Source organism: Acomys russatus, chromosome 10 (genome assembly GCF_903995435.1).
Source record: "Acomys russatus chromosome 10, mAcoRus1.1, whole genome shotgun sequence".
Taxonomy (NCBI): Eukaryota; Metazoa; Chordata; class Mammalia; order Rodentia; family Muridae; genus Acomys; species Acomys russatus.
In genome coordinates, this window is record NC_067146.1 from 18,429,668 (window position 1) to 18,448,496 (window position 18,829).

General features: G+C 40.9%; 1 protein-coding gene across 3 annotated transcripts in view; it reads left to right on the plus strand.

Moving 5' to 3' along the window:
* Cadps2 (calcium dependent secretion activator 2) overlaps nt 1-18,829 on the plus strand; it is a 502,196-nt gene that overhangs the window by 195,700 nt on the left and 287,667 nt on the right. For all 3 annotated transcript variants that reach the window (XM_051151873.1, XM_051151874.1, XM_051151875.1), the window contains exon 3: nt 1,358-1,690. In XM_051151873.1, coding sequence (XP_051007830.1) covers nt 1,358-1,690 — 333 coding nt within the window. The remainder of the gene's footprint in view (nt 1-1,357; nt 1,691-18,829) is intronic.

The following is an 18,829-nucleotide window of genomic DNA, read 5'->3' on the forward strand; positions in this document are numbered from 1 at the left end:
AGCTTTTGTCACAAAACATGGATGATGGATGTATCACTCGAATCAGTGATAAAATAGTTGGCTTCATAGGCATGTTCGGTTTTTTTCTTAAAATCTTTTTTACATATACATTTATTTATATTACTACATATATATATATAATTACATACAAATAGTCATAGGCACATTTTTGACAAAACAGTGGATTCTTGGATCTGCAATGCTCTTTAGATCCATAATGTCAAAGAGAAAGATCTTGTGACTCTTCAAAATATAACATTATTGCTATCCATTTCCCCCATGTGTTTCATGAGTCTATTTCTTTATAGTTATTATTTTTTTGCTTTTTAGTTATGCTACCTGGTATTAAAGAATTTAATGTTCTCCAATTTCTATAAGATTTCTATATCCTCACCTAGTAGTAGTGGAAGTTTACAACTGTCTTACAGGTGTTCCCCCTTCTCCAGTCCGTTCCTTGTAGCTATAAGACAAGTGTTACGAAGTTGGGGAGCTGATGGAGCCAGAGTAAGGGATGAACATCTCTGACCTCTGTGTCATGAAGTACTGTGGGTTAAGTTACATAAGATATTTATTGACTTCAAGTGTAGTTCTGTGTAACTGTTGGCCTCCAAACCCTCTTGTGCTTAAAAGTTACCTGGGACTCCTGATATGTGCAATGAAGTTGGTCATGTGTTCCTAGCTACTTTCTTAACCGTGTGAGTGAGAATAAGAGGGGCAGGGCAGGGGCTTAGAAGAGAAGGGAAGACAGTTAGATGCAACAGTTTATTTCTTCCAGTTTCTGAAGCTGGGAGGCTCTAAGTAAAAGTGGCAGAGGATTTGTGTGCGTGTTGAATGACTCTTGTTACTTCCCAGACCATTGTCTTAGCGCCGTGCTCTCAGGCTGCAGAAAAAGGAGGCAGAAAACCCTGTTTTTAAACACTGGGTGTCCACTCTAAAGAAGCCTTTTGTTGTCAAGTATGAGCATATACAGGGGGAGGAGGTCCCCCTCAGTCACAGTCATAGGGGAGGGGAGTAAGGGGGAAATGGGAGGGAGGGAGGAATGGGAGGATACAAGGGATGGGGTAACAATTGAGATGTAATGTGAATAAATTAGTAAAATATACTTAAAAAAAGAAGCCTTCGAGGTGGGAGATTATGTAGGTTATCTCAAAGTTTGTTCAGGACTGCTTCCTGCCTCTCTCAACTTCCCAGCCATCTAGAGAGACTTGGGGCTCTTCTCGTGAGTTATTATGTATGCTGTTATGCTTGTGTTAGACACTTTGAGCCATGGTGGAATATTTGGTGCCCCAGCTAGATTGATCACAGCACAGGCATTAGTGACCATGCCTAATCACAGATGTGTTCTGTCTTGTTTCAGGTTTTTCTGAAGAGTGACCGAGTGGCCAGGATGGTTCAGAGTGGAGGGTGCTCTGCTAATGACTTCCGAGAGGTGTTTAAGAAAAACATAGAGAAACGTGTGCGCAGCTTGCCGGAAATAGACGGCCTGAGCAAAGAGACGGTGCTGAGCTCATGGATAGCCAAATATGATGCCATTTACAGGGGAGAAGAGGATTTGTGCAAACAGCCCAACAGGATGACCCTGAGTGCCGTGTCTGAGCTTATCCTGAGCAAGGAACAGCTCTATGAAATGTTCCAGCAGATTCTGGGCATAAAAAAACTGGAACACCAGCTGCTTTACAACGCATGCCAGGTGAGTGCTCTCATGTTTCCCCTCTGATGTCATATCTGGTGCCCGGGAGGACCACTGAGTGTCTGTAGGCCTAGGAAGTGGTGTTTTACATTCAGCAGTCAGTTTCCTTCAATAGTTGAGTGAGACTGAATTTTAATAAATCAAGCAGTGATATTTGCAAGAAGCTTTGAAAGACTTTGGGTGGAGGGAGAAGAGTGTCAGAATCATTAGTCGCCACAGCCACGCCCATGTGCCCTGCACCAATCAGGACATCAGTTTGCAACTACTGGATGTGTACAGGCCAAGCCCTAGTTAGAAAAAATGATGACCAGGTGCTGCCTAAACAAGTGTACCCTGTATATAGCAAGCCACTGCTCCTCAGTAATTTGTCATAAATGTATGATGCAGAGTTTCAGGGCAGTAATTGAAATTTCAGTTTTTTTCTTTAGTTCAACCTGGAAGAAATGAATTGAAGATGATTGTTAAACTGGCTATAATTTAAAGCTAATAATATGTTTTCTCTTATGTTGCTATTAAAGTCATGCATATGAGAAGTTAAATGAATAAAATCACATGTTTTTCATTTTTAGACTGAATGATTTGTCTAATAGTGTATTCCTTTGGGTATTTGCATTTTTGCTTATTTTAGGTATATACATTATTCAAAGTACTAAAATTTTTGCCATTTTAAAATTCATTAAGAAATGCACTTCTATAATGTACATATATTTATTTTTAACCTTTTTGCAAATTTATTTCTCTTAATTTTTGAACCCTATTTGTGTTCCTTCTTTGCGTCTAATTTAGGAATACTTTTAGATAAATAAATTAAGAATTGTTTAATAACGTCATTATGTCACCTTAACCCTATGAACAGTTCATGAACTTACTATAATTATTTTCACTGTGTCATTAAACTAGGTGGCAGCTTGATAGTGGAGAATGTCCATAAATCACTATCTTATCTATTAACAGCTATGTAAAAGTAAGAATGTGCATCTCATAGCCTCTATAGTGGTGGTTCTTCTGTACAGTTAATGTTGATGAATGTCACTATGTAATAAAATTAGGATTCAATCATTGAGTAGCTATTGAGTGAGAATGTATCAAAAGTCTCAGTAGGTTAAAGAAGGAAAAAAAAAAACAAAACAAAAACAGAACAAACTGCTTCCATGTCCCCAATGCAATGGAGCAGCAGGAGCTCCCAAATTATCATCTACACATTCCAATTTATGCTGCTTATCACAGGCCTCTAAAACATAGTTTTATGTACTACAGGATTATAGTTATTAATGCAAAATCTTTTGTCTCCTCTATCAGACTGTTCTTACATTTGAGGTCTGGACCTGATCATCTCTTTCCTGTGGCTTGCAGCACACTGCACTTCTAATTGAAATCTCTAACATAATAGTGAATTTATATGTGTGTTCAGTTCTATCAGGGTTTGCCTCATGTATACATGTCTATTAGGGTGGCTCTGTCTTCTTGTAGAATTGCATCCTTCATTATGAATTTCCTTGCTCTCTCTGAAGCTTACTTTGTCCTGAACTAATTGAGTTGGCTGCAGCTTTCTTGTGATTAGAGTTGGCACAGTGGTTATTTTCTCCTGTTGACTTGTAACAATTATTTCTAAAGATGTGGTTGAGTCTTGAAGGTTTATTCGGTATATGTTGTTGCTTTGTTTTCTTAACACCCACCCAGATCGTTTTGTCTCTCAATGCCTGTGTTGAGACCACTCATAGTTAAGCTGATTGCTGCCGTTGGCTTAAGTGATATAATCTGTTGCTGTTTCCCCACTGTTTTCTTTCATCCTGCTCCCATTTTCTCTCTTCTGTAAGTTTTAAGAAATAGTTTTATGTGATTTTATTTCATGTCTTTTTTGATGTACCACTTACACATACTGTTTTTTTAATGTGTATTTAGTAGTTTCCTACATTATACATTGTGGATCTTAAAATAACCTATGCCCTCCCTCGGGTGACACGAGAAGACATTAAGTACAGCTCAGCTTCCCTGTACTTCAGTGTTCCCCAGTCTTTGCTCCTGTCCCATGCTGTACTGGGGTCAGCTCAGCTTCCCTGTACTTCAGTGTTCTCCAGTCTTTGCTCCTGACCCATGCTGTACTGGGGTCAGCTCAGCTTCCCTGTAATTCAGTGTTCCCCAGTCTTTGCTCCTGACCCATGCTGTACTGGGGTCAGCTCAGCTTCCCTGTACTTCAGTGTTCCCCAGTCTTTGCTCCTGACCCATGCTGTACTGGGGTCAGCTCAGCTTCCCTGTACTTCAGTGTTCCCCAGTCTTTGCTCCTGTCCCATGCTGTACTGGGGTCAGCTCAGCTTCCCTGTACTTCAGTGTTCCCCAGTCTTTGCTCCTGTCCCATGCTGTACTGGGGTCAGCTCAGCTTCCCTGTACTTCAGTGTTCCCCAGTCTTTGCTCCTGTCCCATGCTGTACTGGGGTCAGCTCAGCTTCCCTGTACTTCAGTGTTCCCCAGTCTTTGCTCCTGTCCCATGCTGTACTGGGGTCAGCTCAGCTTCCCTGTACTTCAGTGTTCCCCAGTCTTTGCTCCTGACCCATGCTGTACTGGGGTCAGCTCAGCTTCCCTGTACTTCAGTGTTCCCCAGTCTTTGCTCCTGACCCATGCTGTACTGGGGTCAGCTCAGCTTCCCTGTACTTCAGTGTTCCCCAGTCTTTGCTCCTGACCCATGCTGTACTGGGGTCAGCTCAGCTTCCCTGTACTTCAGTGTTCTCCAGTCTTTGCTCCTGCCCCATGCTGTACTGGGGTCAGCTCAGCTTCCCTGTACTTCAGTGTTCCCCAGTCTTTGCTCCTGACCCATGCTGTACTGGGGTCAGCTCAGCTTCCCTGTACTTCAGTGTTCCCCAGTCTTTGCTCCTGTCCCATGCTGTACTGGGGTCAGCTCAGCTTCCCTGTACTTCAGTGTTCCCCAGTCTTTGCTCCTGTCCCATGCTGTACTGGGGTCAGCTCAGCTTCCCTGTACTTCAGTGTTCCCCAGTCTTTGCTCCTGACCCATGCTGTACTGGGGTCAGCTCAGCTTCCCTGTACTTCAGTGTTCCCCAGTCTTTGCTCCTGACCCATGCTGTACTGGGGTCAGCTCAGCTTCCCTGTACTTCAGTGTTCCCCAGTCTTTGCTCCTGACCCATGCTGTACTGGGGTCAGCTCAGCTTCCCTGTACTTCAGTGTTCCCCAGTCTTTGCTCCTGTCCCATGCTGTACTGGGGTCAGCTCAGCTTCCCTGTACTTCAGTGTTCCCCAGTCTTTGCTCCTGACCCATGCTGTACTGGGGTCAGCTCAGCTTCCCTGTACTTCAGTGTTCTCCAGTCTTTGCTCCTGCCCCATGCTGTACTGGGGTCAGCTCAGCTTCCCTGTACTTCAGTGTTCCCCAGTCTTTGCTCCTGCCCCATGCTGTACTGGGGTCAGCTCAGCTTCCCTGTAATTCAGTGTTCCCCAGTCTTTGCTCCTGACCCATGCTGTACTGGGGTCAGCTCAGCTTCCCTGTACTTCAGTGTTCCCCAGTCTTTGCTCCTGTCCCATGCTGTACTGGGGTCAGCTCAACTTCCCTGTACTTCAGTGTTCCCCAGTCTTTGCTCCTTCCCCATGCTGTACTGGGGTCAGCTCAGCTTCCCTGTACTTCAGTGTTCCCCAGTCTTTGCTCCTGACCCATGCTGTACTGGGGTCAGCTCAGCTTCCCTGTACTTCAGTGTTCCCCAGTCTTTGCTCCTGACCCATGCTGTACTGGGGTCATTGATTTTGATTATAGCATACCATGCTCATTCAATACATTGTGGTGGTTCCTGTTTTGAAACAGTTAACTTTCCTATTATGAATAAGATATTCTTTGTTACTGTTTTCTTTATTTTAGCACCTTCTGTTGTTTTCAACTTTTGCTTTGAATTATTGTAATTAAACCTGCTTGTTTGACAATTGTGTCTCGCTAAGATATTTGCTTTGTCCATTCTGAGTCGCTTTTCCGTCGCTTTACGTGGATCTCAGGTTGTAGGAAAGCCAGGTATTTGATGTGGGGAGATAGGATCTCAGCTAATAAGGCTTTCGTGTGAGAAGCTGACCCTGGATTGGGCTGGGTGTGCTTCCTGTGACCATAGAAAATTCAAAATCTATTTGTATTTCTGTTTTGATTTTATTTTTTATTCATCAATTTTTTGATGATTACATACATATTTATAGTGTATTTTGGTTTTTTCCCCCACATTCTCTCACTTCCCTCCTTTCACTAGCCACTTCCTCCCACCTCTACTAGTCCCTCTCCCAGATTCATGGTTTTTGGTTTTGTTTATGACACATTTAGTTTAATCACAGCCATTGTGTGACCATTAGATTGGAAGCGACTTTTTCAATAATATGCCTATGTTTATATTTAACCTTTTTTGCAAATCTATTTCTCTTCATTTCTGCATCCAACTCTTTTTCCTTATTTTGCAGCACTAATCTGTGGGTAATTTTAGATGAATAAATTAAGAATTAATTAATAATAAAGTAGTATGTCACCTTAACAGTAAACAATTCATCCAGTCACCATAGTTCATGTCACTGTGTCGCTACGCCAGGTAGGATCCACACTAGGTATATAACTGAAGGCAGTGATTTGCTCTCTCCCTGAACCTACCACGAGGAAATAGTCTTAACAGTGAGTGGTAGAGATCCCTAGCTCCTCCTCCATCCATGCTTGTGTTTGTTCCTGTCCCTGACTCTGGGCTTCCGTTGTATTCCACGGAGATTCTGCATCTTGGCATCTGTGTTTGGTTGTCATCCACTACGATGCTGGAGATGTATCCTTAACAATATGCTGGAAAAAGAAAGGAGTGCCCCTTAATGTAGCCTTAGTGGTTTCTTGTCCTACCTCAAAATCCCTCATTTCCTTTTCTGCCTACAGACTTGCTTAAGCTTTGCACACCTCAACAGTCACCGAGCTTTTACATTTTGGGTCTTGTATCTACAGTACATGAGACAGAAAGCCGCAGGCCAGATACTGTTTCACTGGAGCTAGATGAAGTGTTCAGCATTTCCCAACCGCAAAGTCTTATGCTCAGTCTGAGAGAAGGGTCCGATACATTGTATCGGGCTGCTATGGCTACTTGGGATGCGTCCTTGGATCTTCATCACTGGAAGGAACATCAGTGAGAGAGGGAGCTCCCTTATTCTCTGCGTTCAGCTGTAGTAACCTGTCCAAAGTAAGCAAGCGGTCTGCCACTCTGGACCCAGTGCCCGCTCATTCAAATATCCTACCTTTCAATAACTTTTGTCTTTTTACATTTTGAATTAGTGGGTTTCCCAGGTTTTTCAGTCTCTAAAATCTAAAAAAAAAGTCTTTGATTTTTCCGTTTGTTCACGCTTTGCTTTTAAGAATGGAAGTTATGGTGGCCAAGCTCTTTATATGTCTGAGCTGAAAATGGAATTATTTTTAGTTCTTTATTGATTAAATATTTAGATATTGGTCATTGAAGTAAATAAAAAAACAAAAACCTACTTTCATGGGGAAGATTTTTATGGAATTACAGTGGCTTTACAGAAACTACTAAAATAAGAAAACAACAAGATTCGTTTTTCTGCAAGTGAATGTGTGTGTGGGGGAATGTAGTGAGAGAAAGAGACATTGTGTGTGTACATGCTATGTTTTACAGTTTTTTCTATGTTGTCTACCAACAATACTTGAAAATTAAAGAAAGACAGAAGACACAGAAAATAGTTTGTGTTTTATTGGGAAAGAATATTCTGAAGAGAGAAGTAGCAAATCAAGTTTTCGAAGCCTAGAGGGGATATCACTAGCCAGCTGCTGGAGCCTGGGTACAGGCTTCTGTCCAGGAGGCTGGTTGCATCTTTGCTGTGTGTCAGGACAGGTTTGAAACTCCTGGTGGCTGTCACAGTCTCCCTTGTGTTTGACCTTGCTTAGCCTCTTGTGTGTTTTTCTAGCAGTGAACCAATAGAATGTGGTAAAAATGTCCTATAACATTATGGTCAGAAATTCAGATTACAGAGCTGTTCAGGGAGATATATAAGACCCTAGCATCTCTAGGGCCAGGAGGGTGGAGACAGAAAGCCGCGGAATGAGAAAAACCTTTGCTGTAGCTGCCTCCTAACACCTGCTAGATGTCACTGCACCAGGTCTCTTGTCCCACAGCAGCAGGGTAGCATCTGCCTTAAAACAACAGGAAGCTAGCATTTTAAAAACACAGCCATTACCATTTTTTTTTCTGTTCAGAACCAGTAACTTATTAATTAACAGAATTAAGGCTTTAATGAAGCTCCTAAAACACCAAGTGAGGAGGTCTAACATACCATGTTAAAGCGATGAAGTCTGAGACTGTTGAAAGAAAAATAGCTATTTCGTTGTTATTTAAAACTATGTGTGTATGTATGTGATATATACTTGTTATAAAATTATAACAAGATGGATTCTAAGACATAATAATATAAACATTACCATAAAGTAGGTGTTATAATATTAACACTAGTTGTCATTTGGTTTGAGGGCAGTGTATCTGCACCTGTGCACATCCATACAACAAAATGCAATTAAGGACCTGTAAGGGTGGGGGCTGGAGAAATGGCCCAGAGGTTAAGGGCATTTGCTGCTGTTTCAGAGGACCTGGGTTTGATTCCCAGCACCACATGGCAGCACATAACTGCCTATAACTCTAATTCCAGAGGATCTGGAACTCTCACCTAGACATACATGCAGACAAAACATCAATCCACATAAAAATAAATAAATCTTAAAATAAAAAAAGAAGCTGGCAGGGCATACCATAAAGAACACGTCCACAGTATTCACATGGTTCTATAGCCCTAAATCCTCGTCTATGGTTTAGTTAGCTCGGAATAGTAAAAGTGACATAGCAAACTAGTAAAAGGGAGGACAGAGGATAAGCTGTCAGCTGGAATTTTTAATTTCACAAGAGTATGCCAGAAGTCCCATAAATTTCAATTAATATGCCTATTCTTTAGACCTTGTGGTCTAAATTACCAAACAATTTTATTTCAAGTAGCTTAAGAAAAAATGATACTGAGTGATATCAATCAGCAGTCTTCTTTAACCAGAAATTAAATGCGTTTTTAACAATTTAAAAAAATATATGATATAAAGCAAATACAGCATTTCAAATTAATTAGTAAGCTCATTATCCATAAACATGCACAGAGTACAGATAATATGTTTCATGAATTGCGTGAAATGAGAGGAATAAAATGGAGGATAAAATCTAGGTACTTGCTGGCCTTAATTTTTCAGCGCATGCCTTTGTAAATGCCACAGTGAATGTGATTCCCTGCCTGGATCCATTCTGCAGAGGCCGAGGAAAGACAGAATCATATTTAGACATGTCGTGAAGAAATTTACCAAAAATGAGAAGTTTGCTTGATTGCTAACATTCTCTGGGCAGAGACACCAACATTCACAGACTGCAAAACAGGACATGTGGCCGGTGCTGTCACTGACATCCTCAGAGGAAGCTAAGGGTCTCCCAAACGGTAAACGCATATGCAGCCCCACAGGACCAGAGTCTGCGGAGCAGGGCACATGGGACCGTGTGTACCCACTGCAATTCTTATCCTGTTGCCTCTATATTTAGATTTTTAAGAGGATTAAGTAACTCAATTTTACAGCTATCTAGATCCTAATCTTTTCTGCCCAAAGCAACCTTCATCAATGTTTTATCGTCTCATTCCATTAACTGAATAAAATGACTCACCTAGATTTACCCAAAAGTCAGAGCAAAGTTAATTGAGATCTTGATCTCTTAATATCCCCCAACCCGAATCCCTTGTAGTCTGAGATCTTGGAGAATGAAGAACACGGCCGAAATGCCCGAATGTTTTTATGTGGAAGCCAGAATCATTTGTGAATTGTTAAAATGTCGTGAAACTTTCAAAACCTATGAATATTAAGGTTTGGAGACTAATTTGTAATTTAGACTTGGGCTGTGGGCATAAAGCTTTACAGACATAACTAAATAAGCACTTGCTGTGTTTCTTGGCCTCTTCCCTGTGGGAGGAACTTCCCCCTGGACGCCCGGGAGCCGTGAGTGTTCATTGGAACTGGCCTTCTTTGCCACCGTCTTCATCCAGCAGCATATGCTAGACAGTATGCAAATGGGATTCAAAGAAATTGTGTTTTTCAGTAAAAATAAATGTACATTTTATGTAGAGTTATACTTGATAACTTTCAAAATAAAAAATAAATGAGAAAATTACAGTTACTTAGAGATACTTTTTTGTATGTGATTTGAAATGCCAAAATACTTAAATATTCAAGTGAGTATTATTAAGACCTTAAGAATAACTAAATTTTATTATTTCCAATCTTTGATATATTAAAATTTATGATTAAACTACCTATAAATACTTCTAAATATGTTTATTTCTTTTCTACAGAATTTCCTGATACTTAAAATTGGATGAATTTTATTTAAGTGAATTTGAAATACTAAAAGTTATTATTGAAGTAACTATAAGTACTTATAAATATGTTTACTTCTTTGCCATGCAATTGCCTGATACTATAAATTGGATGAGTTTGATTTAAGTGGATTTGAGTCTCTGGTTAGTAATATTCAGTAAATTTCCTCTCTAAAAATTAGATTTTTTTGGCATTATAAGTAAATCAAATTATACAAATGTGCATCACTTAACTGTATATTTTTATTTCTTAACTTGGGTCTATGTATGGCCACTCAGAAGATTATGGCTGCTGGGGTGGTGGTGTACTCTCCAATACCTACTCCTGAGAACCTGAGACATGACCTTGTGTTGGAGGGCAGCCTGGGCTGGGCAGCAAGACTTGGTCCTTGTTCTGTTGTGCTGGTTTTGCCTTTGTTCGCTTGCTTGCTCTGTCTTTCTGGCTAGGCCTATACTCCCAGCTAAAGCAGGTTGGCTGCAAGCTGCGAAGTGATAATGCTGTCAGGAAAATATAAAATAAAGGATATTCCTTAATAATATTTCCCCAGAAATGTTCTTTTAAATGTGCTCTTTTTCCTACAGTTTTATCCCCTCCTGCCTCTGGTCTTTGTCTGTCTGTCTCATTCCAGCCTACTGGTGTTACAATATGTTTTCGACATCTCCATTTTCAATAGAAAAAAGGCAAAGGACTTGGAGCTGCATATTAATCATTAAGTAATTTGTCCAGGTTCCCAATTTCCTCTTGTTTTAGTTGTGGGTGTAGCAAAATGCTGTGTGCAAATACTTCACAGGTGCAATATAAATAATCTTTAGTCTGGGTGATTATTTCATACCAGGTGCCTGAGCATAACACCATCGTGAGCAGATGCAGTGCATGGTTAAGTACAGTGGGTCACTTCATTGAAACCAGACAACAGAGAGGACAGTCAAGAGGCCAAGCATCACTTACCCCAAAAGATCTGCCTTCAGTGTTCCACTACTTCCGGGTTAGCCCTACCAAGTAAAGTTTCCAGTCTCCTGCCTTGAAAATACTAGCTGGGGGAAAAAAAAAGTATCCAGAGCACAAGTCTGTAGGAGGGAGGGTATTTCATAATCAAATAACAGCAATGTGCCCCTGGCCATGGGCAGATTCTAGCTCCCTCACAATGGAAAAAATCTAATATTTTCTAGAGCTTTAACAGTTAGTTCTATCACCGCTCAGAAGTCTAAATTTAAAGTCTCCTCAGAGACACAAGGCAAGCTCTTAGCTGTGAGCCCCTGTAAAAAAATCAAAGAACAGTTTACACACTTATAACGTAACGTAACATAACAGTGATACAGGGCGAACATTTTAATTGGAAAAGGGAGAAATAGAGGGATCAGAAGTAAGTGTCAGATCAGAACAAGACAAAACCAGTTAGGGTACCCACCAGATGCCGTAGCTCCCTTCTATTCGATGCAGGCGGCTTCCTGGTGTGAGCTCCAATGGGCCTTCCGTGTCCTCTCTGACCACTTCACTCATGGCCTGTCACTTTCCTTAGTGCACAGTCCACATCACAGCATCTCTAGTGCGCTAGGTCTCCACTGAAGCCCAGACTCCATTTCACCATCCTCTCTCAGTGGTCTTTGCAGGAAATCTAACCTTACTAGACACTGTCTAATTGCCAAAGCTTTCCTTGGAAATCTTGGTAAAGGTTCTGTGATCTTGTCACACATTCTGCATGCTTGAAAAAAAAAAAGTGTCAAGTGGATGGTACCAAGGTCTGCTACCACCTCAAGTGGCCACGAGCCTCCTTGGATGGCTGCTGCCGTGGCTTCTGAGGGCCTGAGTGGATGGACTCAAGACTACACTTCCTTGTATTAGGGATCTGTCTTCTCAACCAAGAACTGTTAAAGTGGAAATTTTTATATCCTCTTATGTCCTGGGGTTTGTGATGGGTAGGGCCTAGCCTTAAAGGACCCTTTCTAATTATCTCTGTGTAAAGTAACTCAAATTTTAAAAAATAGCACCAATATCCACAACAATTACTCTCATAGTTCACAGCCTTCCACTCAGTCCTTTTTCTGACCATACTGTATTTTTTAAATCAATAATTTTTCTCTCCCTGTTGTCCCAGGCAATATTTTGAACTCTCAGGAATCTTAATAATCAAAAAGCAGCCATCCATAACCATGCCACAGTCTGAATGCTACAAGATGGTAAAATTTTCTCCACTGAACAATTAATTTGTCACCTTTAAACTCAGCTTCCCCCCAAGTTTCAGGACAGAGACAAATGAGAACAGATTCCTTGCCAGCATGTAACACAAGTGGCTGTTAGTCCAGTCTCCAAGAGAGCCCTTCCTCCCACAGGGAACTCAGGGTTGCTTCTGCTTTCATGAGCGTTCTGAGCTCCCCTCAGGATCATCATCCGTAAAGCTCTGCTTACAGCGTTCTTGGACTTCCAGCCCATGTCTGAGTCTTGTATATCGCTCCCACAGCCAAGGTCCAGAGGCCACAGTTCTGATGCAAGTGTTCTGTAATGATCACTTGTGCATTACTGCAGAGCAAAATTCCTGACAGAAACTACCCAAAGGGGAAGAGCAAATCAAACTCTTGGTTTCTGAGGGCCCCACCCATGGTCACAGCCCCATGTGCTTTGACAGAACACCATAGTGGCAGAATGGCTGGCTCAGTAGAGTCCCTTATTTTATGGCAGCTTGGGAGCGGAGCCCTGGGCGAGAGACACCCTCAAGGGTTCTTACTGACTTCCAACTACGTTCCAACTCCAAAAGTTTCCGTATCCTCCCAAAGCACTGTCCCCAACTGGGACCAAGTGTTCATAGCACGAGGCTGCGAAGGGCATCACGTCTTAAAACCAAAACAGAGCTCTGTGCTTACTTCTCTACAGCCTATAGAACTCCTGAACGGCTGGGCCTCACTGGAGTCTGTACACACATTCTTCTGTTTCTATGCTCAGTATTCTATTTCAGAAGTCCACTCACTTCCTATATGTCTGCCTAGACCAAAACTTCCCTAGGAAGGAGCAGAGCATACATTCCAGCAGGAATGGGGATTATTGATGCCTGTGTGATAGGACTTTCATATATATAAGCACGGAATGGCACCGCCCTGGTGGTTGTTCCAGCACAGAGTTTGTTCAGCTCAGCCATCTTTCTAGCCTTCCTTTGTGGCATAGCCAGTGTCCTAAGGCAGGGCTTCTCAGTGGAGTTCCTGGAACCAGTTTGGTTTTACATATATTAAGATCCAATTATTATCTGCCTATATGAAGATAATACATGAAATTGGGTATGCAAATTTGTAGTTGTAATTAGTGGTAAGATTTAGGAATAGAGATATATTAGTCATTTGGAGAATCTTAATGTTTTAAGCCATGCCTTAATTTTTTTCTTGTTTTAGACCAGAAAATCTTAAAGTCTTTCTTTTGTCCTAATCACCTTACACCGTACCGGACAGTGCAGTTGTCACCTCAGTAAGATCCTATGTAAGGAGCAGCTGTGATCTGTTTCTGAGACTTGGTACAAAGTACATGAAAGACTCTTGTTACTGTTGTTGAACACTTAAAATGACATCATTTCCTATGTTAATGTGATTTTATAATTCCTATATGAGCAACTTCAAATGAATAAGACTTATGCCTCTACCTATGTATCGTTTGTAGTTTTTACAAACTTGCAGCATAGCCATTTGTGGAGGTATGATTCCAGAACCACCTTCATATGTAAAAATATGTGGTTGCTCCTTGTATTTCTTAAATGAAGTGGCGTGGAGTTTGAATAAATCGTAGACGGCCATAGACCAGCTAGAGCTCCCGTCCCACTTAACTGTGTAGCTACCACAGAAAGAGTTTGCCATGCTTCAGTTTCTTAAATTTCAAGTTTACCTTGCATTATTCCCATCACTTGGATGTCTCACCTCTCTACCCTTTGAGACCACAGGAAGTTTCCCCGCCTCCATAAAGGCCTCCCCTTATCCCACCTGCCTGTCTTTTTCCTAAATGTTGGGAGAGGATAAAAAATATGAGGAAGTATAGTTTTCTACCATAACCCCTCAACCTGTGTGTATAAATATACGATGCCTTCTTTACTGAACATAGGATAAATAGTATTTTTACCATTAACTTACAGTAATAGATAATGTGCTTCCTGCTGTGTGCATGCACTTATCTATAGTGGAAGACAAAGAACAGAAAATACATGTAACACAGAACTGAGGAGTGTGAAGCTGTAATGCTGAGACCCGGAGCCAAACAGTGAAGTTAATACCTTGGCCCAACCGTGTATCTGTTGTGTGCCTGTAGGAAAGTGCCTTAAACCAACCTGTGATTCAGGTTTGCATCACTAAACGGAAACAGGAATAAGACCTGTGGCACAGGAATGTTCTAGGGGTTAGCGGAGATAACTTTTGTAGAAGAACAGTTACCTATATCAGCTAAGGGGTGGTTTATTTAGTTTTTATTAGTCATGATGAAGTTACAGTTCTAATTACGAAATGTGGGTCTATCTACACGCAGTATTTTATTAGTGGCAAACCTTCAACCCTAGGATATTATTAATGTGAATATAGATTTAACCATTTTATCAAGTAAACATTATTAGCAAACAGTTGCTGGAAAATATTAAGTAATTTTATATAAAAGAAATCTTTTAAACATTTATTTATTTATATTTTACGTGCCTGTGGGTGCTTCCACATATATATGTGGGTACCATGTGCATGCGTGGTGCCCATCGAGGCCAGAAGAAGGTATTGAATCTCTTGGAACTGGAATTACAGGCCACTGATAACAGCCTGATGTTGGTGCTGGGAACTGGACCCAGATCATCATGAAGGGCAGCAAGTACTCCTAACCACTGAGCCTTCTCTCCAGTCATAGAAGATGAAATATTAATACAAAGTCTAAGGAAAATTTTGCGATGCATAAAAATTTGCAAAGCTACACCTAACATTTAGAGAGCGTGTGCGTAGATATCTACACAGAGATGCTTATGTGCCTATAGAACTGCTATATCCTTCTGGCTGCAGAAATCCCATGGCTTTAACATTTGAGGCTAAACTTCTTATGTTCTTGCCTCTGAACATTTTGATCCATTATTTAATATAGTTTAGTTCAGTTCACATAGGGTAATTTTATATCTAATTAACTCATTCATCTTTTCCCCATTTTACGTATTCAAAGGGAAGTGTGGTTTGGGAAATGAATTTTTAAGACTCTTAGAACTGTTCTACAAGAACCCGTGGCAGAATTGCTATTTCTGAGTCAGATTTTTATGCATAATTTAAGAGGTAGATATAAGGGAGCTCTTTTAAAGGTTTCTGTCTAGCAGACAGGATGCTATCTGATTCCTTCATAGATAACACCATACAGGGAACACATTTCTCTGAAGAGCCGAGGAATAACTTCATTTCCTTGTGTTCTTTTATTGTATGAAATTATAAAAAAAAAATTTAGTTATTTTGTAGTTGTTAGCTAATTTTCAATGATTAAAAAGGCAAGGGACAGATTTTTAGTTTTGTTCTCATGGTGGTTGCTTCATGCAAAATGAGTCATATTATGAAGAAGCTAAACATCCAGGTACAAGTGAAATTATTCTTTGTATTTGCATTAAAATCGTGTTGCCTGAATCCCAGCATTAGTGATGGGTGTGTTTCCTTTCATTAGGATGAGGTAAAGTGGGAGGGAGTGTGAGTACTGTATTGGAGGAAGAGATCATAAACACCTGAGAAGTGCAAGACCCTTGTGGAAAGTATGCCTCTGGGTGGTAAATTTGAGTTACTAAATACTTGGTTTAGCCAGTTTGCTCAGATGACTTGGAAACTGCTCCGGAAAACAGAAGCAAAGTTGGGGAGAAGAGCGTCCCTTCAAGGGAAGTGAGCACAGCACGTGGTTTGTGGAGAGTTTGAATGTACATGTTTGGCTTTTTAAAAAATGAATTTGTGTAGAAAATGCGACTGTACAGCAGGCTGGAGTGGTGACTTGGTACAAAGCATTTGGGGGTCTGCACACTCGGCTAAGGTGTTGGGGCATCGTTCTTGCTGATTTAGTCTCTATTCTCTTCCGTTTGCTTCCTCTCCTGACCCCTGTGGCTGTCCCTCCCGCTTCTGAGATTTCAGCATGATGCCCAGTAGAAGCACTCGCTCCTAAGCAGTTACGGAGTGCCCTTGAGGAGTTGGTGCTAAGGATCAGTTTAGGTTTTAGCTTGAATTCATATTAAGATTATTATAAGGGAAGAACTTTTTCTTCACGTGGACTCCTAAGAGCTGGAACCTGAGAGATGGAGAAGTCCTGTGCTGTAACTACAGATGCCTCTCTGAGGAATGGCAGCAACAGACTCTGATGTACAGCGAAACAGCCAGCAACCAAGGCAGACATTCAGAGGCGGGGCACGAGGGCACACAGCAACAAAGATAACTGACGATCTGCAGAGAAATGTTCTGTTCTTTTAGTGTATGGCCTGAGTGATGACCAAGAATTAACAGGTGAGGTCAAGGAATTTGATGCTAATAAAACTTTTGATCCCTGTTTTGAGACCAAATTAGAGAAGTTCATTTGTACTTGGACAGCGTCGAGCAATCAGTGGAGGACGTGAAACAATAAGATGAACTGCAGAGCAGTGGGAAGCTGATTTCAGAGAAGCGTTCATTTGCATCAGTTATTTCCTAGGAATATATGTAAATAAGCAGATTTATAGATAAAACTTATGAAGTGCACCACTATGAAGTAACATCAAGGGAAATATCAAATTATAGAACAGTATGACTCATGGTCAGTTTGTACTTTTCATACTGGTAGGGAAATTAACAAGATACAGTCAATTTGAAAACTATGTCATAATTGGAATGGGAATTTAAAGAAAACTGTAACTGCCTTTTTTACCCAGTGGGAGGGTGAGGGGCACACTTTACTAGGCTTAGCATATAAAAAGATGTCACCGTAGAAACACGGAACTATTAATCTTTGTATGTGTGTGGTCAACAAGATTAATATAAGGACAGTCAGCCTCATTGGTAACAGGAATTTAATTACAGATAGCTTTCATTACTAAACAAAGCCAAGAGGGACATTTTTAGAACAATCTGTAAATACATGATTAGATTTAATGAGTTCAATAATTTGTTTGTAGTTTGTAGAGCATTAGATGGGCAACACCACAGGCTGTGTAAGGAATTTGTTGGGTAAAACTTGGTGAAGTTACCTTCGTATTAATGCACAGGCTTTCTTATGCTGAAGAGGTGGCTCCTTGTTGAAGAATCCTTGCTGCTCTTGTGGAGGACTTGGATCCAGTTCTCACTGAATAGCTGTCAGCTCCGTGCAACTCCAGCCCCCTCTGTGGGCACCAGCACTCACGTATGCGTGTTAGTACACAATTTCCCATACACATAATTAAAACTAAACTTTAAAAAAGATTTCTTTGTTCTTAAGATAATGCTGTGCATCCACAAATTTCTGTCCTACCCAGTACTTCTCAAAAGTATTTCTGTTCTCTGGGGCTCTTTTGTCTCCCCAGAACAAGAACAGAATTGAGCAAGGACAGTTTATGGTTTGAGATCAGCATTTCCAAAGTTCTCTATTTTTGGAGACCCACATTCACAAATCCTTGCCTATGCCACTATCACAAACAGCTTTTGCATTACAGAATTTTTCCAATACTTATCACGATTCTTGTGACAATTATATTCTGTTTCATATAACAATTTTTTTATTTTATTGCGTCTTGATTTTATTATTAAAAGTACAGAGTCCTGGAACACTACAAGTTTATAGCAACTGAGATATCTACAACTTGGCTTGCTTCAGTGTTGAGCATGTTGACGGACCTAAGTAACATGACTTTGAGTGCTTGGCTCAGCATTATGAAGAGCTTGGGCATTGGTGGTTCCTTGCCACGAACTTAGTAAATGCAAGCTGATGGTCTGGACGAGCAAGGAGGCCGCTTCTGTGGGTTAGGTCCCAAAGAGTGTACAGCTTGTTAACATCAAAGACAAGAGGGAGGATTCTCTCTGTGCAGAGAAACAGAGAGTAGGTACTTGTTTCACCTCCTTTGAGTGAACCATCTCTTTGAGAACTGTGGAAAAGCTATCAGATCCAGACATTTCTGTGAGGGAAAACAGATTTCTCTACAAAATCCTGCTCACAACTTTAAACAGAGTCACAACTTCCTCAAGGATCAAAATAAGATTTCTCATCCCAGAGAACTCTGAGTGGGAAAATAGTAGTATTCCCACAGCAATGAGAGTGAGGAAAATCAAAGTGTGTGTGTGTGTGTGTGTGTGTGTGTGTGTGTGTGTGTGTGTGTTTGATAATATGCATCAAGCCAGTGAGATGTTATGAAACTTGAAGCCATAAGATGTCTATGTGGTGTAAGTTAGAGGCATTGCTGAGATGAGAGGTGCTTTCGCACATCTGTCATGGTCAAGGTTGAATGACACTCTTTAAAAGCCCTATCCCCAGTGCATTTAAAACATCTGTGAGGTGAGTAATCTTTGTCATAAAAAATATTGAAATCATGAGCTTAGAGGACATTAAATTGCAACAGAGGGTATGTTGCTGAAATGAAGACTTGCTTGTGATCCCTGCTGCAACCCTCTGAGTCACCAGCTGTATACATCAATAGGGATTGCCGTCTCAACAGCATCTTAAAATGCCTGCTTCTATAATTTACCCATTCAGGCATTTCTTCCTCTGGAACATCATACGCCATTTTGTTTGTGTGAAAAATCAGTTATTTAGGTTACACTGAAGATTCAAAGCACAA